At 40.6% G+C, this 27,980-nt stretch overlaps 1 protein-coding gene and 1 pseudogene across 2 annotated transcripts in view; both read right to left on the bottom strand.

Moving 5' to 3' along the window:
- Positions 1-4,690: 4,690 nt before the first annotated feature.
- The window catches only part of Ppat (phosphoribosyl pyrophosphate amidotransferase), a 33,602-nt gene continuing 10,312 nt past the window's right edge, over positions 4,691-27,980 (bottom strand). The window contains exons 2-11 of one of the 2 annotated variants that reach the window (XM_027390943.2): positions 24,070-24,136; positions 23,134-23,340; positions 19,150-19,262; positions 18,916-19,061; positions 17,504-17,576; positions 15,122-15,273; positions 14,475-14,602; positions 12,771-12,992; positions 9,434-9,554; positions 4,691-6,866 (exon numbers count right to left, since the gene is read on the bottom strand). In XM_027390943.2, coding sequence (XP_027246744.1) covers positions 6,670-6,866; positions 9,434-9,554; positions 12,771-12,992; positions 14,475-14,602; positions 15,122-15,273; positions 17,504-17,576; positions 18,916-19,061; positions 19,150-19,262; positions 23,134-23,340; positions 24,070-24,136 — 1,426 coding nt within the window. In that variant the 3' untranslated portion in view covers positions 4,691-6,669. The remainder of the gene's footprint in view (positions 6,867-9,433; positions 9,555-12,770; positions 12,993-14,474; positions 14,603-15,121; positions 15,274-17,503; positions 17,577-18,915; positions 19,062-19,149; positions 19,263-23,133; positions 23,341-24,069; positions 24,137-27,980) is intronic. The other variant, XM_027390944.2, reaches the window with a different exon arrangement.
- Positions 7,333-9,025, bottom strand: LOC113832745 (annotated as a pseudogene).

The raw sequence follows: 27,980 nt of genomic DNA on the forward strand, positions 1-27,980 counted from the left end.
TCCTTTTTCTCCTTTCGTTCTTCCTTTTTTTTTTTCTTCTTTCTTTTTTTCTTTGGTTTTTCGAGACAGGGTTTCTCTGTGTCATTGGAGACTGTCCTGGAACTAGCGCGTCTTCGTTCTTCCTTTTTTTTCTTTCTCTCTTTTTGGGTACCTTAAATTATTTTATTATGTGTGTGGGTGTTTTGCCTGCATGTTTGTCTGTGCACACATCCATGCCTGGTGCCTGAAGACAGAACAGAGTCATGTTGTCAGATCAAGAACTGGAGTTACAGTTATTGGTCACCCTGTGTGTGTTAAGAATTAAACCTGGGCCCTCTGGAAGCAGCCAGTGCTCTTAATCATTGGACCTTTTCTCCAACCCCCAGACTGTTTTGTTATACAACCCAGGCCCAGGGGTGCCATTGCCCACATTGGGCTGGGCCCTACCACATCAATCATTAATCAAGAAAAATGCCCAACGTGAAGGGAGTATTTTCTCTACTAAGAGTACCTCTTTCGACATGATTCTAGCTTGTGTCATGCTGACAAAGAACTAGCAAGCAAACTCTGTGATTCTATAGAAATTACACACCAGCTGGGTGGTGGTGGTACACGCCTTTACTCCCAGCCCTTGGGAGGCAGAGGCAGGTGGATCTCTAAGTTCAAGACCAGCCTGGTCTATAAGAGCTAGATCCAGGACAGCCTCCAAAGCCACAGAGAAACCCTGTGTCGAAGAAAAAAAGAAAGGAAGAAAGAAAGAAAGAAAGGAAGTACACACCATCTTTTATCTGCCCAGTGAACCACCTCACCTCTTAGCCTCTCATTCACTTAGATGTTCTGGTGTTCCAGCCTCTGGCTGACTACTACAACTGCCTGGGCCAAGATTTCAAAGGCGGATTCAAATTCCTTATTTCCAGAGGCTTTCAAGTATTTCTAGTGAGGTATTTCAGTATACACCTCCGAAAGGGTTCCTTTCTATTGGTTCAGCTTTTGGATGCATTTTACTAAAGTCTTTCCATTACATGCTTTAAGAAACTCTTAAAGGTGGTGGTGCACACCTTTAATCCCGGCACCCAGGAGGCAGAGACAGGAGAATCTCTGTGAGTTTGAAGCCAGCCTGGTCTACAGAGAGTTCCAGGACAGGCTCCAAAGCTACAGACAAACCCTGTCTCGAGAACCCCCCAAAAGAAATTCTTAACTTGTTAACTCAACCCTTAACCCCTTATCCTTCAGATGTCTGATTTCTTTCTTTCTTTTTTGAGATACGGTCTTACAACATAGCCCATGCTGACCTAGAGGTTCAAGAACCTCCTGCCTTCCCAAGCACTGGAATTATAGGCCTATATCAGGCCCAGCCATTTCTCTATTAATGCAAATGTTATCATCCAGGAATCTTAGTTTGTGTTGGTTTTATCCACCAACTTTAAAAGATAGACCTAAATCACTCATTGCAAACACATTTTTATTAAAAGGCAGAGTGTACATACATCTCCCTCACACACAGACTGTCCACAAGTGGAAAGGAGATTTTGAAGACCAAAATTTGAAAAGCTTCTAAACCCCAATAAGCCTCTCTGCTAATGCAGCAATCCAAATCAAAGTAAATTTAGAAGAAGCCCATGTTTAATGGATACAATGATCCTGGAATGCCTTCCAGTCCCGGAGAGAGGAGACAGAAAAGGGATACTGTTTTCTGGTGGGCAGTTTAAATACCATGGCAAAGTGGTCTTGAGCATCTCTGGGACCATCATTTGGCAGGCTTTGCAGAGAGATAGGGGAGGGGGCTTGGGTGGAACTTCCATCGTAACTTTCCAGACACTGGGTATATGGATGTCAGGGACTGGGGTAAAGCTTCCACCATTACGAAATTGAGTCCACTTCACCCATCTCCCTGGATATATAAATGTTTTTAGTAGTACAGGATGGTCCCCCTCTCCTTATTTTTGGACTGGCTAACTTAAATAAAAAGGAGACATGGGCACAGAGCTTCATGCAAGCTGAGGCATGTCCAGAACTGACCTTGGGCATATCTGGGCAGGTCATCCAGAAGTAAAACAAAACTCACCAGACTTTGTTCTAAATGAAGAAGAAATCTTAGTACTTATCCACAGCCTCTTTTCCCATCTGTCTACCTGCTGGGGTTCTTATCTACCTGTAGGGTTTTTTGTTATGTTTTCTTAACTCTTTGCTCTTTGGGGCCCCACCACCCAGCTCCCAAATAAAGATACAGAGATTTATTCTTACTTATGAATGCCCAGCTTCAGCTTGGCTTATTTCTAGCCAGCTTTTCTTCACTTAAATTATCCCATCTATCTTTAGCCTCTGGGCTTTTACCTTTCTCTATTCTATATACCTTTCTTTACTTATTCTGTGGCTGCCTGTATGGCTGTATCCTCTCTTCTCCATTTCTTGCTCTCCCTCTTCTCTTCTCTGAAGCCTAGATTTCTATTTATTTTCTCTGCTAGTCAGCCCCACCTACCCCTTTCTGCATAGCTTTTGGCCATTCAGCTCTTTATTAGACCAATCAGGTATTTTAGAAAGGCAAACTAACACAGCTTTACAGAGTTAAACAAATGCAGCATAAAAGAATGCAACATGTCTTCGCATCATTGAATGGATATCCCACAACGTAAATGAATGTAACATATCTTAAATTAATATTTCACAATCTACCTTCAAAATTTGCATTTTCTCCTTTCCATTTCCTCTTTTCTTCCCATTTGCTCCGTTTCCTCCTACTGGTTTTGGGCTATCTCATGTTAGAGGCTTTTCTAAAGTGTTAATTATCCATGACCATCCATCCCTATTTTAAAGCTTTCTGAAAAATCAAGAAGTGTTGCAGAGGGTCAGGTGCATCTCAATTCAGTATCTGTTCATTACTGTTTGAGTTGATACAGCCTGGACTGACCTTGAACTCCAGATCCCAGTGCCTACTGATCTACACCACACTTACATTGACTTTTGGGCAATGTAAACAAGTATTCTGGGATGAGGTACATGAAACTGAAACAGACTCAGGATCGAACAGAACACAGTTTATTGTGGACTTATTGACAAACCATGGTCCTGGCCCATGGCAAGGACTGTGATTTTTGTGAATCCTAAGTCATAAGCACAAGGCTTATATAATTATATCTGGACAGAAGTGAGTCCACCTAAGCTACAGTGTACCTGGTTTATCTCAAGCTAGTTATCAAGGAAGGTACATTCCTGTCACTGTCAAGGTCTGGGCTGGGCAGCTCCTATCTATCTCTAAATGTTTTGTCTGTATAAGCTAGGAAAGTTGGCGGGAACAGATCAGTGTTAGCTAGGACAATCTGCTGGTTGGTGTGGTCAGGGCTAGCTGAGTCCAAACGCTGGGACAATTGTCTTTAGCTTGATCTCTCATCTAGCAAATCATTATTCCCTACCCCCACGCTCCACATTCCCACACAATTGACTATGTCTTTAGCCATGAGATGGTCTTCTCCACAAATATCCTAATATTTCCACACCTGTTTGCCTGGATTTTTAGATGAGAAAGCCTTCTCACTCCAAGGCTTGAGAAACATCACTTCAGTGATGCCTCTAAGGCCCTCAAGATTACAAATCTCTAGTGCTTAATTCATGACTCAGGAAGTATATTTTTTGAATTTGAGAATTCACCCAGTATTATTATTATTATTTTTTTTTGTGAGGGCCATCTGTCATAGGCAGAGTGTCCCTGTACTTTCTTGCCAGGTATGTCAAGAATACAAAGCCCTGATCATTCTTTATTCAATCCTTTTTTTTTTCAGAGTTGTTTTGGGGTGACGAATTTCATTTAGGAAAGGTTATCATCCTAAGGCAAAAAAAGCAAGCCTGCTCCTACTTACATGAAAAAGTGAGGGAATCACTCTCCTGTTGGTATATATATTTCTCAGGGCCTACCTCCCTCACCCCTGGAGAATTTTGTCACTCTCCAAGCCAGCAGGTTGGAAACGTAGAATTTTGTGCTGCCATATTTAGAAGAATCCAGTCTTTGAAGAGTGCTGGCCTTACTCTTCCTTCCCTCCTTGCCACTGTTGATGCTCACTGTTGTCAAACTTTGTCTAGCTAGACAACTAGTCAATTGAAATCACTGAGTGTGTGACATTTTCAGTCTTCTTTTACATGTTAATATGTATCTAAATCTTGTGTTGCTTTACAGCTTTCTTGATTTTTCGAGACAGGGTCTCTCTGTGGAAAGTTCTGGCTGTTCTGGAACTCAAGACTGGCCTTGAACTCACAGAGATCCACCCACCTCTGCCTCCCAAACACTGGGTGGGATTAAAGGAGTGTGTTGCCCCTTCAAGAAGCTTGTTTTTCTTTAATACTGCATAGGACCCCATTGTCTAGATGTACTGGGTTATCCATTTGTTTAATGTTTGCATTTTCAAAGCCCTTTGAACACTCTGAACACCTTATCACGGCTCCCAGTGTTTCCAAAGAAACTGCTCTACACTGTGCTGACTTGGCATTCTATTTTCAAATGACTTCACTGCCCTGCTACTTGGCATAAGCTTTCACAGCTCATAAGAGATGGGCTATTTATTAAAATGCCTGACTCAGAGAAATAAGATCTGACTAGCTGGTGCCAGGTATGGATCAAACTGTTGTCTTCATGTTGTTTACCATAATGTATTATTACTTGTATTATTACTTATTATAGTGTAATATATTACCACTATACTTAAAAAAAAGAGCACACATGTAAACACATTTATTACATATATTTGTCACAAAAAAATCACAAAAAGGTACCAAAAAAGTAGGCTTACATTAGTTTGTGACATTACTGTGTTCAAACACATTTTTCATATTTTTTCAGCATATAGTATACATTTAAAGCAAATAAAAGGCTTGAAACTGGTAAAAAAAATGGCAATTTAATTCATATTCAGAAACTTGTGAAATAAAAGGTCACTATGAATAATTAAGAAACATAGTATAATTATCAAAGGATCTCAACATTATTTCCCTTTATAAAAGTACCCCAATAAAACAAAATAGAAACACAAAAGTCAAATTAGAGATTTTGGTTTTAGTACCTTCCCTGAGTTCCTTTTTATAACATCAAATTTAAATAAGGCCATTTTAAAACTGACCTAAAGGCTTACCCTCCATGCTGTAATGGGTAATACATTTAACATAAGAGGCTACACCCACTGAAATGGCCCCAGGGCTGTAAAAATGCCAACTTGCCTGTGTCTTTGTCACAGGGTCACTTCAGCCACTGCAGCACATGACCTTGAACCACTACCATTCTATCTTGACCTGCCATTATGTAACACATGAGACTGTATACCAAATGCAGACGAATAATTTCAATTAATAAATACTATATTTCTAAATGGTGTGGAAACTATACAGCAAATTTTGGCAATAATAAAGAAATAATTATTTTTGCATGTGAAAAATCTTACACAAACAGGAGTTAGTAAGCAAATCACCTCAGTCCTCTAAACCTGCGTCATTAAAAGTTAAAGATAAGAACTCACTAGACCTAACAAAACAAAGTAGAAAAGACATTATTATGAGGTGACACTTGGGTACAGGCAATCTAGTTTCCAAAACAGTTGCTGTCCCCTTAGCCATTAAATAAAATCGGCCCATATAAGGTTTCTATTGGCTCAATTTCAATCATATGTATATATTATGTATATGAGTATGCATGACTGTCAGGGATCAAGCACTCAATCCAAACAGCCAAGTCTAATCAAATTATGAATAAAGGCTTACTTGGAATTAAAATTTTTGTTTTCTACTTCCAATGCTCTAAGTTATTTGCTAGGATTGTATTGTCAGACACTAGAAATTACCATTCACATCTTCTAGTAAAGTGTAAAAAACAAAAAGGCTTCAGATATATATTTTTAGTCATTATGGTGCTTCCCAAAGAGAGATGGCAAAGGTCTGCAAACCTGTAATTTCCCTCCATCATAATAAAGCTGCAAACAAATTTAGCAAATGCTAATGACCATGCACTGGTAAAATGCAGGGGTAAAATGATAGTTCTAAACACCTAAGTATGGCATATATTCACATTCCTACTGTGTACTAGATACAAATGTCTCACTGAGTAAATGGGGGCTCCAAGGAGAGAAAAACACAGTATCTCGAGGCAGGAAAGCCCAGATTGACCTTTAACTCAATAATTCCCTGCCTCAGCTTCCCAAGTAGTTTTTTTTCTTTTCTTTTCTTTTTTCTTTTTTGGAGTTCTTCATTGGTCCCCAAAATCACAAGTGTGTGTGTGTGTGTGTGTGTGTGTGTGTGTGTGTGTGTGTGTGTGTGTGTGTTGGGGGGGATCTAAGATCAAGGCCACATCTCCAGGCTTGACTGTACAGATTAGAATCCTATGGGGCACAATGAATTCAGATTTTTCATGATACATTATAAAGCCCAGAGTCCTGTGTGTATTACACATCCTTAATCTAACCTCTCGTAAACTCTTCAAGCATGGGCCTAGGAAATACCACTAACCTCCTGCCTCCTCCTAGGTGAAAAATCAATCCTCGTATAAAAAGAATTCTGTCATGGTTCAATGATAGCAATTTATTAACCTCAGAAATTCTCAAAAGCTTATAAAGGTATACATACATAGCAGGTGGTATCTACTTTATACCAACCGAGTAACAGTATGGAAACCACTTCTGTGATTACTTTCAGTCTGGAGGAACTCTGTCCTGGCAGCTACCAATCCAGTTCCACAGGATACTGCCCAGTGAGGCAAGCTGTACAGTGACCAGTCTTCTCAAAACATTCCAGACCATTTCCATTTTCTTGAATTGTAATGTCAAGTTTTTTCACTTTTTGCTTCTTGAATTTGATCTCTTGTTGCACAGATGAGACCAGTCCTTCCACTGACAAGTATATAACACTGTTTGCTCCTGCAGGAGAAAAGGAGAAATGTCATGAGCATTTTCTCTAGACAGGAAAACATGCCTTCTTCACCACAGCACAGCTATGGAGAGCATCATTGAAGTCAGCATCATTGAAAAATTCTCCCTTAGCTTTCCTAAAATGGAAGCTGGATGTGATGACTTCTAGCCTGTAATCCCAGTTTCTTGAGAAGCAGAGGCAAGAGGGTCACAAGTTCAAGCCAACCAGGAGAATTCAAATCTTAAAAGGAGAGGGAAAGACCCGGGGATGAGGAGTGGGGGTAAAACCTTTGTTCAGAATGAAGGAATCTCCAGATTCAATCGTGTGTGTGTGTGTGTGTGTGTGTGTGTGTGTGTGTGTGTGTGTGTGTGTGTGTGTTTGTGTGTTCTGTGATAAAACACTTTCTCTTCTGGACAGGCGGTGGTGACACATGCCTTTAATCCCAGCATTCAAGAAGCAGAGACAGGTGGATCTCTTGTGAGTTTGATGCCAGCCTGGTCTACACAGAGAAACCCTGTCTTGGAAAAGCAAGCAAGCAAGCAAAGAAAAACAAAAAAAAACTTTTCCCTTCTGATCTCACTTTGATCTAAATCTCTAAAATAAAAAGTGCCCCATCACTTTTACTTTTTAGAATAGTGTTCAATGTCTGCCTAACATATAATACTGCTAATAATAACCCTTTTTTATTTCAGGGTTTCACATTTATTTCCATGGTTCGAAAATATACGCACCATTCATATATGCACAGACATGTCACACACACATACATACAAAGAAAACATAATAAAACTAAAATTGAGAATATAGATAAAATCATGGAAAAGTTCATTGTACCGCCTGGCTAATTTTGTGTGGCTCTCAGATCTTAAACATAAAGACCTATATTTCAGCAATCACACAAAGCTAACATACACTGTGTATAAGTAGAAACAATGGCGGCAAAGTGGGAATTCAGAACAATGGAAATTTGGGAAGGATATGCTTATGAGGGAGAACCTCAAAGGAGGTTCAGATACAAGCAGTATCTCCACTCGAGAATGAATGCTGGATTTTCCTCTCTAGTTATTAATGATATAGTCCACACATTTTCTTCTGACTACACATTTCCAATATTTTTGAAGAAAAATATTACATGACCTTGTATGTGTATGTATAACAGTAACTGTTTTGCTTTGTAAGATATAAGGGGACCTTTGCTAGGAAGTTACATACCTGAGGTCAGGCTAATGGAAATGTACTCACTGTGAGCTAATCATCTTAGTTTTCCATGAGACAGGTCTGATATAAACACCAGTTCTCAACACTGGATGGTCTGACATTAGGTAAAACGGCTTTCTACACAATTTACATAGATTATATAACATGCCAGAATAAGTGTTTTCATACATATTCTGTATATACAACTAAAGTTTTATTGTGAAAACTTGGAAGCTTGTTACCCAGATGTTATAATTTGTTGCTCATGCACCAGTCTGGCCTATTTTGCACAGCCCTTTCTGACTCCTGCATTCAGCTGTCAGTTTGTCAGCCCTCTGCAGCGGACTCCGTGCTGTCAGGCCACCTCTCTCGAGTCAGTGAAGCATCTAAATTCTCATTACTGTCCTCTTTCCTTTCGAAGCTTCCTCTATGATTAGAACCTTGATTTTCAGTACTTGCTGAAGTTTCTGCTTCTTTATTAAACAAAATAACAATAACTTCTTTCTTTCCACATTTTGCACAAATGTCAATTTCACAGTCACGTGGTCTACATGTTATGTATAACTGTCATTTGTGGAACTTAACATACTTCCTAGGCTTTGACAGTGGTTTGTATTTGCTGTATTTTATATACCATCCAAGAACTTCTTTGTGGCACTGACATATTCCATCATGAAGTTTTGCATTAATTCATTTTGTTGATGTGAACAAGTTTTCCAATTTCCTTTTTGAAGGTGAATGTACTCTGGTGCTTCTGAAACCTGGACTAAGCCACAGTCCCTTTGGGGAACTTAACTCCCAATTACAAGTACCTGGAGTGGGTGCAGCCTTTATGTTACATTACAGGCTTTAAGAAAAAAAGTCTCACTCTGTAGCCCTTGCTGGTGTGGAATTACCTTTGTAAATCAGGCTGACCTTGAACTCGGAGAGATCTGGCTGCCCCCGACTCTGGGGTCAGGATTAAAGGCATGTTCCACCATACAAAGCAGGAACTGAAATCTTTATGTTTAAATTATTTCTAAGACTTGTAACTTTTGGTGTTATTGTGAATGGTCTTTCTCCCAATGTGTATGTGTGCATGCACACATGTGTACGCGTGTCTGTAGAGGCCCACGGTTATGGGTCTCAGAGTCACTGATTCCACTAGTGCAGCCAGTCAGCTTATTCTGGGTATACTGTCTCAACATGCTGAATTCTGGAATTACAGCACTTATGAACTCAACTCTGATCCCAAAGCTTGTGTTACAAGAACAATAATGTTGTGCCATCTCCCAGCACTCAAATTTATCTTGCAACTATTTGCTGCTTTACACAACAGTACACTTGAAATTTAAAAGTCAAACCAACAATTAAAATCTACAGAAATCTCATCACCTACCGAGGTATTCTGCAAGATGTTCAAATTCTGGCTTATTGGCTATCAGCTCTTCTTTTGTGGGTATATTTATTCCCATGAAGCAAGGATATTTTATTGGTGGTGAAGCAACTCGAATGTGCACCTTAGAAAGAAATCATCATACACTCACAGTAAAATTAATTATATTTTTCCCATTGATACAACTATCTTACTGAACATTCGGATAACAACATGAGCAACAAGGTAAACCATATATCATCGTTTCATTGAATAGGGAAATTTTTTCATTTAGATTTCTTCATTTTATATTGTGTGAGAGTTTTACCTGCATGTATGTCTGAGTATCATGTGTGTGCTCCATGCTCAAGTCAGAAGATGGTATCAGATCTCCACAAGCTCTCTCTCCAGCCCATACATTTTTTCTTAATTAGGGATTTTCATTCTCTGCATCTTTTATTTCCTATTTAATTACTGTACATTCCTAGCCATTTCGTTTTAATACCTAAAAGGTACTTTGCTGATCTCCCTCTCTCTTTTCTTTTTAAAGATTTATTTATTATGATTACAACATTCTGCCTCCATGCCAGAAGAGGGCACCATATTTCATTACAGATGGTTGTGAGCCATCATGTGGTTGCTGGGAATTGAACTCAGGACCTCTGGAAGAGTAGTCAGTGTTCTTAACCTCTGAGCCATCTCTCCAGACCCTTCGCTATTTTTTATTTTACCATATTAAAGACATAACCCACTAGGTTATAACCAGTATCAACATTTTCTTTTTAATCTTAGATATTTTAGAACAATCTGCCTGTCTTATGCAATCTTCACACAGATTTAAATGGCCATGACATGTTTCATCACCCCAACATATATATTTTTATATTTATTCCTCTGTATAATTTTTATCGAACTCAGTGGTGAGACCATCAGAACCATAATCCATCATAAAAAAGCTGGAAAACCCTAATAATTCTTAAAATGCTCTAAATACAGGCCATTCTTATTTCTTTCTATCCCACTTTTCAAATTCACTCAACTTTTTTTTTTTTTTTTGGTTTTTCCAGCCAGGGTTTTTCTGCATAACTGCCCAAGCTGTCCTGGAACTAGCTCTGTAGAGCTCTGCCTGCTTCTATAGTTTAAAAGACTGAAATGTTTCAAGTTAGAAAAAATTTTGAAATCTAAATAAACACACACCTTGGAGATGGTGTAAACGCTTCAATAAACTGTCTCACACAAATTCTGTTCTTTTTTTAAAGAATGTACAATTCTTATATTATTTTTCATCTATTAAATGTTCAGTAACAACAAGACTGTGCTAAATAGTTTTGTGTCAACTTCGAGTCATCTGAGAGGAGGGAATCTCAATTAAGAAAATGCCTGCAAAGTTCTGGGTGGAGACAGGCACTTTCTCAATTAGTGATTGATGGGGGAGGACCCAGCCCATTGTAGGTGATGCTGTTCCAGGGAGTGTATCCTGGGTTCTACAAGAAAGCTACTTTCTCAGCAAACCAGAAAGTAGCACCCCTCCAGGGCCTCTGTATCAGCTTGTGCCTCTAGGTTCCTGTCCTGTTTGAGTTACTGTCCTAACTTCCTTCAGTGAACATGGAGGGATAAGCCAAATAAACTCTTTCCTCTCCAACTTGCTTTTTGGTCATGGGTTTTTTTTTTTTTATCACAGCAATAGAAACCCTAAGACACAGAAGTCTAAAGGAACAGTATATAACATTAACTTAAAAATATATTATGAAAAATGTTTATTTGAGCTTTTTTGTTGTTGTTCTTTTGAGATATGATTATCAGCAGCCACAGCTGGCCTTGAAGTCTTGATCCTCCTACGTCTACCCCCAACGTGCTGGGACTAGAGATATGCACCATCACGAGGAGCTAACAAATGTTTTGTGTTAAAGCCAGTATCTTACTCTGTAGCCTTGGCTGACCTGGAGCTCAATATGTAGACCAGGCCTGCCTTTAACTGGAAGAGATCAACCTGAATTTGCCATCAGTACTAGGATTAAAGGTATGCACCAACTTACCCAGCCTCACAAATGTCCTTAATTAATAGCATCTAAAATGTTGAAACCTCTTTTAAATTAATTTATTTACTTATGTGTGTGCTCACTTATGTAAACCTGTGCCATTGTGCCCATGTGGAGGTCAGAGGACAACTTATGGAAATCAGCTTCCTCTACTATGTAGGCCCCAGGCACTGAAAGGTCTACATAGTAAGTTCCAAGACAGGGAGCACTGCCCAGAGAAACCCTGTTTCAAAGAACAAAGAGAGAATGACTGAATGTGGCTGACGCGGTCGTCTATCCAGATCGCTAACACACTTTACCAGCAGTTTTCCTTCTTATCGTTTATAATATATTCATGAATTTTCCCTTGCTAGTTTAGAACCAATTAGCATAAGACTTGTGGCACTCAGTCTATTCCAGCATGCTTTCCTCATTAAGCTAAATCAGTCTAAAGTTTGAACTAAAGTGAGGAGTTTTTCAGCCTTTCACTCAAGCTCTTCAAAGCCACTGTAATTTATTTACTGGCCAGTTTCAATGCTATGTTTTAGGAAGTAGAGAGGCCAAAGAAAAGGGAATAGGGGAATAGATGGTGGGAACAAACAAGCTTCTTGATGAAGTTTGGTATCAATTTTAAAAGGCATAGTTCATGATGACTCAAAAACAATTTTAATAACTTTCAACTTGTAAAAACTGCAATACATAATGTTCAACACAGTGAGTGAAGTACTGAAAACAAGGTACACGTATAACATGCATCCAAGTATTTAACACAGCACAAATAGATACATGCTTAGCAATTTTTTTTAAATTTTATTTATTTATTATGTATACAACATTCTGCTTCCGTGTATATCTGCACACCAGAAGAGGGCACTAGATCTCATAACAGATGGTTGTGAGCCACCAGTGGTTGCTGGGAATTGAATTCAGGACCTCTGGAAGAACAGTCAGTGCTCTTAACCTCTGAGCCATCTCTCCAGCCCTGCTTAGCAATTTTTTTAAAAGTTCACTGTTTTACAGATGATGAAGTAAAACAAAACTGATCTAATGTGTTAAGTTTATTGTATTAGGTATTTGTTCTGTATCTTCAAATAGAGAAAGCAACAAACTCTCTTGGTTTTGTTTTGTTTTTTCTTAATTTTAAAAATTGTAAAAAAAGATGTTTCGTGCATGTTTAGTTCTCTAATCTATTAAAGATTAAACTTCCTATAGTATAAATGAGTTCTCCATATTGCTGCCTAGCTATCACAAGACAATCTGATATGCAAAGTTAAATCTCACTTTTATGACAACATCATATGGTTAATTAATGATGCTACAGCATATATTTTAACATGACTTACCTCTTTTGCCCCGGATTCTTTGAGGAGTTTTATGATGGGTGAGATAGTATTGCCTCTCACAATTGAATCATCTATGAGAACAATTCTTTTGCCTTTAAAGTTGTCAGACAACACACCAAATTTTTTTGCAACTCCCAGTTGTCTTAACCTCATGTTTGGCTGAATAAAGGTTCTTCCCACATATCGGTTTTTACACAGCACCTCCACATAGGGCAGTCCACACTGGTGGAGGAGAAATCAATGTACAGTTAGAGCAATACTGGGCTAAGAAGATGCCTCTCAGGGCATTCATCCATTCTTCAAGGTACCCATCTGTATAAATACACACATGTTACTTCATTTAGAAGCTAAGTGAAGATGCTCAACTACACCACTAAATTCTGTATAATATTTGTGATGCCATCTTTTTTTTTTTCACTATGTTGCCCAGGCGGGCCTCCAACTCACAGCTCTAGTACTGGGACTGCAGGCCTATGCAACCATAAGCAGCTCCTAGCTTTTCAAAAAATGAAACAGACTTTTCCTGGGGATGTCGTTCTGTATGCTGTGAATATATGTTTCTCTTATTGGTTAATGAATAAAACTGCTTTGGCCACTGGACAGTTCTGATTTAGCAAGGCAAGAAGTCTAAAGAATGAGGCAGGGGAAAGAAAAGACAAAGGACAGACACTATGTAGCAGCTAGAGGCCCAGGCATCATTGGTAAGCCAGGCCACTTGGAAATACACAGATTAATAGGAATGGGTTAATAATTAAGAGAGCTAGCCAATAAGAAGCCATTGACTAAACAAATGTAACTAATATGAAGTCCCAGAGTGGTTATTTCATTATGCTGCTGCGGGGACCCAGTGGGTGGAGAGAAAATCGGCCCAGTACGACTGAGATAGACAGAGAAATCTCCTTTTACAGACTTTAAGAAAGATGCCAGACCCTCTGGGTAAGTCCATGAAGAGGAGTCAGAATAAGAGAAAGCAGCTCCATCCCAAAGAAAGGAAGAAGCGCTGTGGAAACCCACAAAGGCATTACAACAATAGTTTAAAATGCTGAGAAAAAGATGGGCACACCGCCAAATGTGTGCATTGGTGTGTGTGTGTGTATGTGTGATGGAAACAGGGGACCAGAGAGGAAGAAGTCATAGGAGACAGGAGAGACAAAGGGTAACGGAATGCAAAACGGGAATGAGAACTACTGGGGGGCAAGCCAGAGACTGCAAAGAAAAAGAGGAAAGGCAGTGGGCACGGCATGAGTGAGAACAGGGTAATACTGCAAGCATATGATGAAAACAGCACAGTGAAACTCATTACTTTGTATGCTGCTAAAAATTAAAAATGAGGGTCAGGATTCTAATCTGTGGGTGATGAAAATCTACTTATTATGTGTGCACATACATTTACGGGCATATGCTCGCCACAGAGCTTGTATGGAAGTCAAGGGACAATTCACTTGAGTCACTTCTCTCCTTCCACCGTGTGGGTCCTAAGAATCAAACTCATGTGGTCAGTCTTGGTAGCAAGAGCCTTTACCCACCAAGTCATCTGTCAGCACACTTTTTGTTGAAAGAAATGGCTAATAATTCTTGCACAGGAATCAACATTAGACCCCAACCTTTCCTTCTTAAAGTAAGCTAGTGAATTTCCCCTTCATAGTCCATATTTATTTCACTGCCAGAAGACCAACACACCAGAGAATAATGAAAAGTAAATACCTTAGCTGCATACCCAAGAGCAGCAGGCGTAGCCGACTCTGGAACCGTGCTAACCAAGTCCGCCTCCACAGGTGCTTCAATGGCCAGCTGCTGGCCACAGCGGTACCTTACGGTGTAAACCATTTGGTCTATAATGTTCAGAAGAGAACAATATTGTTATTCTAAACAGCTGGTGCTAGGATATTTTTTCCCTTTTATTAATTTATTTTTTACATTCTAATCCCTCCTTTCCTCGTGCTCACCTCCCTTACCCCCCACTCGACGGAGAGGGTAAGGCCTCCTCTAGGAAGTTTACTAAGTCTATCCAGGACCAAGTTGTGCTAGGATTTTATAGACTGAAAAAAAAAAAAAAGAAAAAAAAAAAAGAAAAGAAAAGTAATACATACAGAAACAGTAAGGTAGAAAAACAGAGATTCAATTATATTGTATTTATAAATTTTCACCTCAATATGTATTTGAAAGTGGAAACAGTATCTAAGAGTTGAAAAGAAGGGCAATTATGATTTGTAGCTCAGTGACATGCTCACAGCATACAGCTGCATGCCTCCCAAGAGCTATAAAAGCCCTTGGGCCAAGAACTCTCATGTTTCACTTCAATGAAATGAATGAGATTTATAGAAATAGTTGAAGAAAAGAAATGTACTTACCTTCAAATATACTATCTGGTCTTGCAAAATAAACATATTCAAAGATACAAAAAGCCACTGGGTCTCCTTCAGACCTTGGAATTGTATCAAGTGTTCTGACACCATGTCTGGATATTTCTACAATTTCTCCAGGCTTGACTTCATGGGAATATCTTAGAACAAACAACAAAAGACATTTGTGAAACCTATCATTTTTTTTAAAGATTTTATTTATTTATTTATGTATACAACATTCTGCCTCCATGTATATCTGCACACGAGAAGAAGGCATCAGATCTCATAATGGATGGTTGTGAGTCACCATGTGGTTGCTGGGAATTGAACTCAGGACCTCTGGAAGAGCAGTCAGTGCTCTTAACCTCTGAGCCTTTCATTTTATACAATGAGTATATGCTAATTTTTAAAAGACAGAAGCAAAGACTCTATAACTCTTGCATTTTAAGAGCAGCAGGAACTTACATTTTATCAATTTTTTAAAAAAATAAGACCATTTTTATTATAGACGATCTCTCATTCGTGTGCCCACTGACTGTTAAATCTTGACAGCGTATACACTATAATCTATATTAGCACTTCACTCTGAAAGTTACTGTGTGTTTTTGAGTAAAGAGATTTTCATTCTTTTGTTATTTTTTATTTGTTTTTGTTATCTTGTTTGTTTTTTTGAAGACAGGGTTTCTCTGTCAGCCCTGACTGTCCTGGAACTCACTCAATCAAGGCTGGCCTTGATTGAACTCAAAGAGATCTGCCTGCCTCTGTCTCCCAACGGTTGGGATTAAAACTGGGCTGCGCCATGCTTGGTTTACTTAATTCTTAATAGCATGACTTAAAGAGCTGGTGGATTGTTCAGGTGGTTAAGAACACTTGTAACACTTGCTTCCAAGTGTAAGGACCTGAGTTTGATTGCTGGAGCACACATGGTAGAAGAAAAGAACTGATTCTCATAAGTTGACCTCTGATCTCTACACAGGTACCCCGTGACACACATACACACAACCTTCACAACACAAAATAAAAGAATGTAAAACAAACAAACAAGAAACCACTCCCCAGGCTGCTCCTCGGGTCCTGGGATTATACTGAAACCTGCTTTCACTTGGGTGTTGGGATCCAAACTCAGGTCTGCATAGTCGAGAAGCAGGCATTTCTCCGACTGAGTCTTCTCCCCAGCCCAGGGGCCAGTGAGGTGGCTCAGTAGGTAGAGGTGCTTGCTGCTAAACCTAAAGACTCGATCTCTAGGACCCACAGGGTGGTTAAAGAGAAGTGACTCCTACATGCTATCTCCTGACCTCCATGTGTCTCTTCCCACCTAAATATACATGTAATTATAAAAGAACCAAACTAAATTGGGTGAGCTGGGCATTGTATTGTGTCTCAACCTGCATTCCCAGCACTCAGGAGGCGAAGGAGAATTGCCACAGGCTCGCATTAGTAAGAGACCTGGAATCAAAAACATTCGCACACTAAAAGAAAAATCAAGGTAGACTTGGGGTATTTTGAAAGACAATATTTGCAGAAGGAGAAAGTAGTATTGGGACATTAAAGTCACCACAATTGGCACAAACACTATTTGCAAACGACTTCATATAGCAAAGACATTGGTCATGGAAATAGAAAAAAATATCACCTGCCTTTAAAAAGGATAATCCCCAGCTGGGCCTTGGTGGCTCATGCTTTAATCCCAGCACTCAGGAGGCAGAGGCAGGCGGATCTCTGTGAGTCTGAGTCGAGCCTGGTCTCCAGAGTGAGTTCCAGGACAGGCTCCAAAGCTACACAGAGAAACCCTGTCATGAAATACAAACAAAAAGATAAGCCCCAAACTCATTTTTTGGGGGGGGCAGGGTAAGGGGGGTCAGGTGTTTCAAAACGGGGTTCTCTGTATACCCTTGGTTGTCCTGGAACTTGCTCAAAGCCGGCTGGGCTTGAACTCACAGAGATCTGCCTGCCTCTGCCTCCCCTGTGCTGGTATTAAAGGCGTGCGCTGCTACCACCTAGCCATACACTCTCATTTCTTTACACATTTGCTCAAGCTGGTACTGAACTTCAGAATTCAAGGTTCAAATGATGCTCCCTCTTCAACCTCCCCATTTGCCAATTCTGGACTTATTAGTGTCCATCACCACACCTGAATGAAAAAGCTCCCTTCTTTCCTCTCCCTCTTCCCCTGTACCACCTGTTCTGTTGTTTGTTTGTTTGTTTTTTTTTGGGGGGGGGGGTTGGGTGAGAGTCAGGTGTAATATATAGAACTCAGGTTCCTCTTACACTTATAATCAACCTGCTTCAGGTTTCTGGAAGCTAGGACTACAGGCATGCATCATCACATTTGGCAGAAAAATTTTCTCATAAATATAGAAAAAAATAAAACAACAAGATACAACTTACCTTGCACCAATAGATAAAAAGCTGCAAGATTCAGAAGACACGACCCAGCCTTCAGTTTCTGAAGATTTTTTCTCTATAAACCACAAGACAATCATTTTAGTGAATGGGTTCAGGAAATTCTTTGTTTTGTGTTTGGTTTTTGTACGGAGTCCCAGGGATAGAAATCAAGAGCCTTGCACATCCCAAACACTGTATTAATCAGTTCCATCCTCGGTACCCACAAGGAAATTTTAAAGAGGGAGGCTTTCAGGCCAGTTAGATGGCTCACTCGACAATGGTGATTTTTGTCAAGTCTCACAAAAGTTCCATCCCTGGGAGCCATGTAGCAGAGGAGAACAAACTCCTACATTTGAGATCCTCTGATCTCTGTATGCCACTGTCATTCATGTGCATTCAAACGCAGAGATATAGAGGAATTTTTAGAAAGAGGCTATTTCATGAGAATAATTAAAACATCAAATAAATAAAAGCTGCTATTATTATCTCATTAAAAGCAGGTGGTTCCGGTATAAGTCAATAAATAATCCAAGATTCCTTCTAGCATTATATATCGGTTTGAACTAGATAGACGATAGGTCATAAAGAAAAACAAAACAAAACAAAAAACCACTGCAGAAATAAGAAAGTTAGGCAGGCAAAAGATATGAACTGGCAATTCAGAGAAAAATAAGAATATAGTATTAAAAGCACTGAAAAGTCAGACACAGCCAAAGAAATATACTTTAAAAACCAAGACTAGGAGACAGCGAGACGGCCCAGTGAGTAGTGCTTGCTATGCAAACATGAGGGTCTGAGTTTGGATCCCAGCCGAGCATGCCAGTAGTCACCTGTAAGTAACCCCACCTGACCTCACTGGCCAGCCACCCTAGCTGAAAACGGTGAGCTCCGGTTTCAGGGAGAGCCTGTCTCAAAAAAGTGAAGTAGAAAGCAAAAGGAGACGATAATTGAAGTAGACCTCTGGGCTCTACTCAACACACGGATAGGCAAGCACACCCCCACCCCACACACATTTTCACAAACACCAACAGCTAGCTAGGGCTAAAGTGCTTGCTGTGAAATCCTGAGGACCAGAGTTCAAATCCCAGCACCCACATAGTAAGCCTGCACATACAGGTAACTCCCAGCAATCTCCAGGTTCAGGGAAAGACCCTGGTTCACAGGAACAGGTCGAGAGTGATAAGGGATGTCGTCAGACACCTGCTTCCTGCCTCCACAAACAGCAGAGGAGCACACACCCACATACATCAACTTAAAAAGGAAATAAAGATACTGTGTTTTCCTTCCTCCCCTCTTCCTATGCACAGGCTTCCTGTAGCCACAGATTTGGGAGCTCATAAAAGAAAAGGGGGAGAAAAGGGAAGAAGACTCGCCAAGAGAAACAATGATTTTGAAAAGCATCATGAGCTCATTACCTTTGTCATTTATATCAGAAACTGGAATAAGACGACCGATGCACAGAGGACGATTTCCGTATGGATCCCGCACTGCATAAATGACGTCCCTGTGCATTATAAGCAGGGAGTATGCTGTGGGCGCTTCCTTCATTAAGTTCTTAATTCTGGAATTATGAGAAACGGAATGAATCACTCTGGCTATCAACACGCTAAACAAGTAAAGCTGCAGACATAACCTAGTTACACAATTACCTTGCTACCCAGTCCGGGGTATCATCTCGTTCCTGAGGAGGGGTATAGGCAAGTAACTGGGTAATCATTTCGCTATCGGAGGATGTGGAAAGCCCAATGCCATGGCGCAGAAGCTATGGGATAGAAAAGTTTCATCATTAGACCACTAGATGCTCCACTTCTTGACCAACAGCACACAGTAATTAATAGAAACCAGGTATTCTACAGATATTAAGTTACAACCCAGTAACTGTATGTGTATACTCACGGATGGGTGACTACTGCTGGGAGCAATGGGAAGCCTCTAAAGCTGGCAGAAAAGAAGTGCTTTAACAGATATCAAGCAAAACTTAAGTCTGAGTGTAAGTAGAAAAGCAAAGGGCTTGAACTGTGTGCGGCCTTTTCTACTCTCGATAATCCCAATAAATCGGCCATACTCCTTCCTGAAGAGCAGCAAATAGCACCAACAACTCTCAAATGGAGTGTGTCGGTGGCAGAAATGAATACCTGTACTTCTGACCATTGTCAAGAGGACAGGAATCAACATTTGAAATGACAGAATGTAGGAGATAGTTAACAAGCATTGATTAGGTGGCTTTATCATCATGGAGTTCTGAACAGGAGTGACCAAGAGGCTGCACCACAAACACGTGCAGAATAATTTAGGTGGATGCTAAAAAGCATTTTCAATGGACAGCTACTAATAAAAAGTTAAGTCTAATACCTGGATAAGGGGCTAGGTCTGGAAACAATGAGCTACATATTGTTCAGAATTGAATTCTTGGGGCTGGAGAGATGGCTCAGAGGTTAATAGTACTGGCTACTCTTCCAGATCTCCTGAGTTCAATTCCCAGCTCCCAGCAACCACAGGGTGCCTCACAACCATCTACAATGAGATAGGATGCACTCTGCTGGCGTGTAGGTACACAGGCAGGCAGACGCTGTATACATAATAAACAAATAAATCTTAAAAAAAAAAAAAAATAAAGCAAAACCTGGAACCCTCCCCCCACTTCAAGGTCATGAGTTCCCAGCCCTCACCGAGTCTGCCTGCCTGCCTGTTACACACTAAGAACAGTAACTTCATTGTAATTACTTCCAATTATCTATTTCTTTAGATAAGGAAAACTATCAGGAACCAGACACACAGCCTCATGACTGACAGCTGCCGGCCCTTCCTGAGACTGGCCAGTGCAGCAGTTACCCAAGAGCTACCCTGTATTTGCCGGAGGATAGCAGAAACAGAAGCCAGAACCTGGCTACAGAGTCGCTAATGTTATCTTGGTGGCCCCCAGCAGGTCTGTGAGCAACACTGCTGTGTCACCTGATATGCACTGCCTGGTGTTTCCTGGGAAAGGTGACAGCCACAACTTCAGCTTTTACCATATTCAGGGAAAATCCTGAAAGCTGCCAAATACATGGGTCAGGACAACTGCAGGGAGACTCAGTTCAGTGGGGGCTCTCCAGATTGTCAAGAACCCTCAAAAGTTACTATGGCCATGACAGCTTCAGATAACCTTTACACAATCCAGCCTGCAGCCCACACCCCCAGCCATCCAGATAACCTCCAAACCTATTCACAGTTGTCTTCAGCCCCATGAGGGTAGAACCTCTCTGAACCAAGTCAGCCAGTCCTCATACAGAAGCAAGGCTCCTCTCAGGCCCTGGACATCTGTCTGGGACACTTCCTTCCTGTCCACTGCCTCCATCATGCAGCACAGCCACGAATTTGATTAGTTAGCTCATTTGATTAGTTTTGCTGCCTACTTGGGGCCTTTCATTATGGGTCCAGTAGGATGAGTGGGTTGTGCAAAGAACAAGCGGTTCTTTGGGTTCCTCATGCCAGGGACACCAGTAACAGCTAGAAGAAGGCTAAGGAGCTTAAGGGGTGGTCAGGATCACAGGCTATGCAAAGACTTTGGAGAATTATAAAGAACTGTGAGAAAGGGCTGGAGAGATGGCCCAAAACTCCAGCACCTAGGCATCGGATGAACTCTTCTGGTCTCCAGGACCATCATGTATGTACATGGTACAAAACACACACTCAGACCAACACATACACACAAAACAAAAATGACTGAAAAGTACTGTGAAGTGAGAGACAGCAGAGAGCTGTGGATAGCGAAAGCTGGGAAGAGCTGGAAGACTACCTGCTGGAAGGGGGCCAAAAGTCACTAGCTCTGGCTACCTAACACCCTGAGCCCAGGGTTGTAACACTAGATGCTGAGTGGTAACACTGACAGCAGAGGGCCATGACACTGTAGGCTCCAAACTGTTAACACTAAGGGTGCTGCACTTTGTGTCTTCATGATTTCTATGTGAATAGAGCAGACAAACCCTCAGCTTAAACAAAACCATTTTCGTACACAATTACCTTTGTTTAATTTGTACCATGAAATGCAAGCTTCATGCTGACTTGGTTGTACCTCGTAGTGTGCAAACACTACAGAATCTGAAAGACCTGTAACCTAAGCATTCTGTCTATACTCCAATTTCTTCTTGCATTTTCATGATATTGTTCAGCTAGGGAAAAACCCATAATCCCAGCAGTTGGAAGATGGAGGCAGGAGAGGAGTTCTAGGTTAGCTAGAGTTACATCTGTTCTGGGCTATATAAGATGTGGTCACAAGAAAAGAAGAAGAAACACATCATTGCCCTTGATACCCATAGAGAATAGTTCCAGATGCTTGCAAAGCCAAACTCTGCAGATGCTTAGCTCCCTTAAAAACACTGGTGTGGGGCTGAGGACAAAGCTCAGTGACATAGTACTTGCCCAGCACACATATGATTTTGGGTTCAACCCCTGCGATCATAAACAAACAAAAGCCACTTAAAACCCTTTTTCTATTCTTACAGTAACAAACACAATGCAAACTACTGGCAGGTTATTTGGAGACTAACAAGGAGGACAGTAATACATGTTCAGAATAGACATTTTCTACTTTCTACTCCAAATATCTTTTATCTACACTTGAGAGATATGGAAAGCCAAAAAGCCAAATGTACATGGATTTCAGCCTAATCTTTCCTGGCACACAATCCCAAACTGCCTGACCACTAAAGTAAATGTATTTTGTATAATAATGATATAATGACATGTCTGGCGGTTAGATGCTCCTTGACAACTTCAGCATAGAGGGTAGCTACCATGGAAACCAATGACGTGATTAGAGGGCCACATTCAGTCTTAGACCAGACCTCCAAGGAAGGAACAGATGCCAAAGATCAGGTTGATGCCAAAGCCAAGCCACAAAAGCTAAAAGGACTGGGTCCATGGAGCTTCTGGTTGACTGAGTACAAACTGAGGTGCCCGGAGAGTGGTTTCCAGAAGGCACCAAGGCCCCATGCCTTCTTCCACAAATCCTGCTATCCCTGCCTCTTCACCTGTTCTCCTGTTCTGTATCCTTTTCTCAAAATAATTCAATATGCATAAATTAAGCATTTTCCTGAGTTCCACGAGCCATTCCTTTACAAATGAAATCAAGGAAGGGATGTGGGAACTCTGTTTACAGCCTGTAGACCCTACGTGCTCAGGGCCTAGACTTGGAAAAGACAACTGAACTGAGTGATAGTCTCATGAGGATGAGCTTTTAACATATGGGGACCAGGAACTATAGGCCAGCAACTGGCTGGTTTAAGAAAACACCACGTTTGGTCTTAGCAATATGCTATGCTGAGTTCGGACACAGGGAATAATTGTTTGGTTTTCCTCTATCACAAACCTTTAACATAGGACAAAGCTATAAGAAGATGTTTACAGTAACTTCTTATGCTGCTCATATCAACCATAAATCAGCATTCCAAACCACAGCACTAAAGTGGCATTGCTTCCAGTGCCTGGGAAGTGCAAGAATCTGGATTTAGCGAAAGCATGCCAGGCAATTCTGATGCAATGGCTTCTTGAACGGAGGTAAGTGGCAATAATTAGAAGATCCCCTTTGTCTAGATCTTCAATGTTGGGTGTTAACTATTGTAACACCCAATAAGCCGTTAAAAACAACTTACCTTTTTTCTTAGGCGAGCTGCGTTTACCAGTTCACCATTGTGTGCCACAGCTATTTTCCCATGAAGAGTTTCAACAACAAATGGCTGGCAATTCTCCAGCTCACACTTTCCTGTCGTGGCATATCTCGTATGGCCAATCCCAAGATTTGAGACATACAATTTCTTCAAATTGTCTTCAGTAAAAACATGATTTACAAGACCCATTCCCTTGAGAAGACAAAGAAAAAGTGGATGTTAGGGGGAAAAAAAAAAAAAACACTGGCAGTGCTAATTTGGGTAATCCAAACTAGACAGGTATTTCACATTCTTCTGTATGCCAGAAATTGAATGAATTTACTTTTTAAACCGGACCTGTATTTTCACACTGAATTCATTTTAAGTAAGCAATTTAGTGTTTAGGATTGCCACAGCATTGAGACACTTCTATCTTATAATAACTCTTAATTAGGACAGATAGTTAACAATAAGATTTTATTACTAGGCAATGAAATCTGTCAAATATTAACTGAAATTAGCATTAAGAAAAATACTCCTAAAAATATTTAAATAGATGACCCCCCCCTTGCTTGAATGAGCTGGTCTAGCAAAAGATCACTGGGAAAGAAATAAATCCTAATTTGACAAATATGAGGACATAAAGTTGGAAGCAGCCTGATCCAAATGCTTCTAGTTGCAATTTTATTCATATCCCCACATTTTATTTACTTACTAGTTTATTTATTTAGAAAAAAGAGCCATACTGTGTAACTGAGTCAGGCCTAAAACTCACTATGTAGAACAAACTAGCCTCAAACTCAGAGATCCACCTGCTTCTGCATTCCGGGAGTCTTGGCATTAAAGATATGTGCCTCTGTGCCTAGGCCCCACGCCAGATAATAATGACCAGTTGGCAACATTATTTCTAATATCATTAGTGTTTTTAATGCTCAAACTTACCTTATGCACCTTGTATGTAGGCTCTGAACTCCCATCACTGGTCACAATGCCAGCACTCTCCTGACCCCTGTGAAAAAAATAAATGGATCATCTGTTAAATCAGCCAGCTTCATGGGATTACAGGTGTCAGCGGCACAACCAACAAGTTTTTGTCTTTTGCTTTTCACACTTTCCAAACTTTCTCCAACAAGCAACCCCACTCCCATTTGTTTGGCAACAGGATCTCTCTACATAGTCCTGGCTGTTCTGGAGCTTGCCATGTATACCAGAATGGCCTCTAACTCAGAGAGTGAATACTGGATTAAAGGTGTACACCACCGCCCCAACATGAAACAACAGTTTTAAAATTAGTACTAAGTGTAAATCTCAGTCAAAATGTAATTTGATTTATTTTTATTTTCTGTGTATGGATGTTTTGCTTGCATGTATGTATGTATGTGTGCCACATGGATGTCTGGTGCCCCTACAGAGGCCAGAAGAGGTGTCAGACCCCCTGGAACTGGAATTACAGGCATTTATGAGCTGCAATGTGGATACTGGGAACAGAACCCTTCCTTGGCAGCAACAAGTGCCCTTAACCAATAAGCTATCACTTCAGCACAAAATGTAATGCTTTTTAAATGTATAGCGATTAATATTAACTATAAACCTTAAAAAAAAACATACAGACTCACTGCCAACCATTTAGTTAATTAAAACAAAACAAAAAACACACTTTTAGTGAAGCCAAAAATTATATAAGACAAGAAATACATCAAAAATAGTTTTCATTCCCTTTGCCCCAAGGGAAATTTTCCCCTAAAGCCCAAACAGAAAGATTAGCAATCATTTAGGTCCAGGGTTTTTTAACCAGAAAGCCTGCTTATTTGGCAGATCCTCAAGTTACTCCCTTAGGCAGCTTGAACCAGTTAAACTACATCCTTTCACGCTCTTAGGAGCTATTGACAACCAGTCCTCTGGTTTCCTAGGGAACAAATGTTAGCTAGAAATAGCGAATCATTTCCAGGTCACTCTCAACATGGAAAGTGGAGCTGGAAAGCACTGGATTGAGGAATTTAAAGTGTTACTAAATGTCTAGTCAGAAAGAAATACATGAAAACAACGTTATGGAACCCTGAGAAATAAAGGAATACTTATTTACATTGACAAAAAGCTGTAGTCACTAGGAGTATACAGTATCTCGAAAAAGTATAAATAAAACTCTCAAGTATGAATACAGGACAGTTAAGCATGCCCACAACTCAGGAGTCAGCTCTAGATCTATGAAGTTTTCCATGACTCGGATGCAATCCTGCACTATGAATCTACCACACAATTAACAGAGGAGAAGGATGGCAACAGCAGGGACCTGGCAACCCTGAGCTCAAGTACTGCCCAAGAGATCACTGAAGGTTATTTTCACTTCATTTACAATTTCTGAGTACACGTGATAAATATAGCCGGAAACACCAAGATTTAAAAGTCCAACATAACCATTTTGTACAAGGTATGAACTTCAAAAGGAGGTTTAATACCATCACTTCTTACATCACAAATAAGGCAAAAGTGCATTAGAATGGCACTAATTGCTGCACCAACTATGGTTGATGTAGCTCTGGATAGGCTTGAAAGATGCTTTCTGACTTAATTTTATACCCTTAGCAAAAGGGTATATCAAAAATGCTGTCCAGCTAGGTTTTCTATCTCGTCACAAACAAGACAAAAATTTCTTTTCTCATATTCTCACCTTCCTAAATGCATAAAAATAAAAACACTAAAATTATGTAATGGATCTCCCTAGGAAAACAGGCTGGCTGCAGGAGCCTTGGACACCAGAATACACCCACCTCCTGGGACAAAGATCTACATAAGTTTATTTCACCTTTTCATTGTGTCACTGCTGCAGGCAAGGTCAACAGACTGAAACTTCTCTCCAGCTTTGGTCACAACTTAAGTCAGCTGGCTTCCCATTTCTCTGGGTACTATGTCTTGTGTCTTAGCGTGGACAAGCAACTGCAGGCAGGGGCAGGCTCTACAGCTAGAGATCCAGTAATAGAACTTGGTGAACCAGGAAATGACGGGATCTGGTGCCACCTCTCAGATAGGATGTTTCTAGAGTGCTGCTATGAAATTTCATCTTTTCCCCTTTAGCCAATGTCAGCAGCACTTTGCCACCTGTTGTTTAAAGAAAAACTAACTTCTAAAACCTATCAACTTCAATTTACCTCTTTGTCGCCCCTCCTCCCCCCAACACACATCTACCTACCTTCCTTGTGCAGTTCTGAGGAATGAACAGCCTTGGCCTTGCTGGGCAAGTGCTACCACTAAGCTACATCCTTCCTCTAGTCCTTCCTTAGTTAAAGTCTTGCAGGTTGGACACATTGTTTATAGTGGTGTATAGGAAACAATTCCTTCCTTCTCCCTCCTTCTCTCTCTTCTTTTGCAGTGCTAAGAATCGAACTCTTCACCCCTAACCCCACAGCTGATACTTTTACACTTAATTACTGGCTAGCAGTGTGCAACATCTTTGGATTTACTCACTTCTATAACTGCTGCTCACGTCAGTGGCATCTCAAGAAGTGTTCCCATAACTGAAATCAGTCTGGACCATATTCCAACAGTGTCCAAGAGTCCACTCCTCTCTCTCTCTCCTTGACTAACTGACTGATTGATTGATTGACTGATCTTGCGTTTTTCCGTGTAGCCCTAGCTGTCCTAGAACTGGTTCTCTAGACCAGGCTGGCCTCCAACTCAGAAAACCTCTGCCTCCCAAGTGCTGGGTTAAAGGCGTGTGTTCCAACTCAATGCCCCACCACCTCCCGGCTTACTCTCCTTGCCTTATACAATTGCAGTGAACAGTAAGGGTTCCAGCTTCAAATCTCTGGAGCAGTGGCCTCTGTACAACTTCATGATTCACACTACAAATGACCACAAGAGTTTTTCCTTGTTCCACTGACAGTGGAACCTTTTCTGTGAACATAAAACCAGATAATATATTGAAAAATCTATATTTCCTTACTAAGCCCTAGTCAAGCTAGGCAGATATGGACCTGTGGGCATCACTATCTTCCCCTTGCTTCTCTCTCTCTCTCTCTCTCTCTCTCTCTCTCTCTCTCTCTCTCTCTCTCTCTCTCTCTCTCTCTCTGATTTTTTTCAGTTCTCTTCATTCAGTTCTGGAACTTGCTCTGTAGACCAAGCTGGCCTCGAACTCAGCGAACCCCCTTGCACCTGCCACCACCACCTGGCCCTCTGGCTTCTCCAAAGCACAATTTAAAATTTAAATCTGGAATATTCCTTACTTGCAACATTGCCTCCATTAATCATGAAAGTTTAAACGTGGACACACTGGTTCTTCTCCTAAACCTCGTGGGTCTGGAGTATCAAAGCGGTCATCAGGCTTGGTGGCAAGTGTCTTACCCTCTGTGCCATTGCACCAGCCCTTATGCACATGACTATTTAATCTATATCATACCACAGTTACTAAAATGTGTCCAAATCTACAGGAATTATCAGTTCTCTCCTCCTTAGCTCAGCAGGGAGAAACGGGCTCCCTTCTGAGAAAACTGTCGGTGCCATCAGAACACAAGGACGCTATCTCAATCTCTTGCATCAGACAGAGTGAACTAGGTATGGAACAGCAGGCCAAAACATAATGGAACAGATCTACTTTCAGGTTGGGAAGTCAGTCTGGCTCCTAAATTTAAAGAAAACAGGCTTTTCTCCCCCCTTAATAAACATTCAGGATTAATGATTTCTCCCTCTTTTACTCACCTATACTGAAAAATAAATAATTTCTAAGTCACATGATTTGCTCAATAAAATGCAGGATTCCTAGAAATACTGCTTTGTAAGTTTCAAGCTTAACTCTCTAAATCAGGTAAGAAACACCAGATTTAAGTTTATACACAAGTCTAACAACACAAACTAAAATG

This window comes from Cricetulus griseus (genome assembly GCF_003668045.3).
Source record: "Cricetulus griseus strain 17A/GY chromosome 1 unlocalized genomic scaffold, alternate assembly CriGri-PICRH-1.0 chr1_1, whole genome shotgun sequence".
Classification (NCBI taxonomy): Eukaryota; Metazoa; Chordata; class Mammalia; order Rodentia; family Cricetidae; genus Cricetulus; species Cricetulus griseus.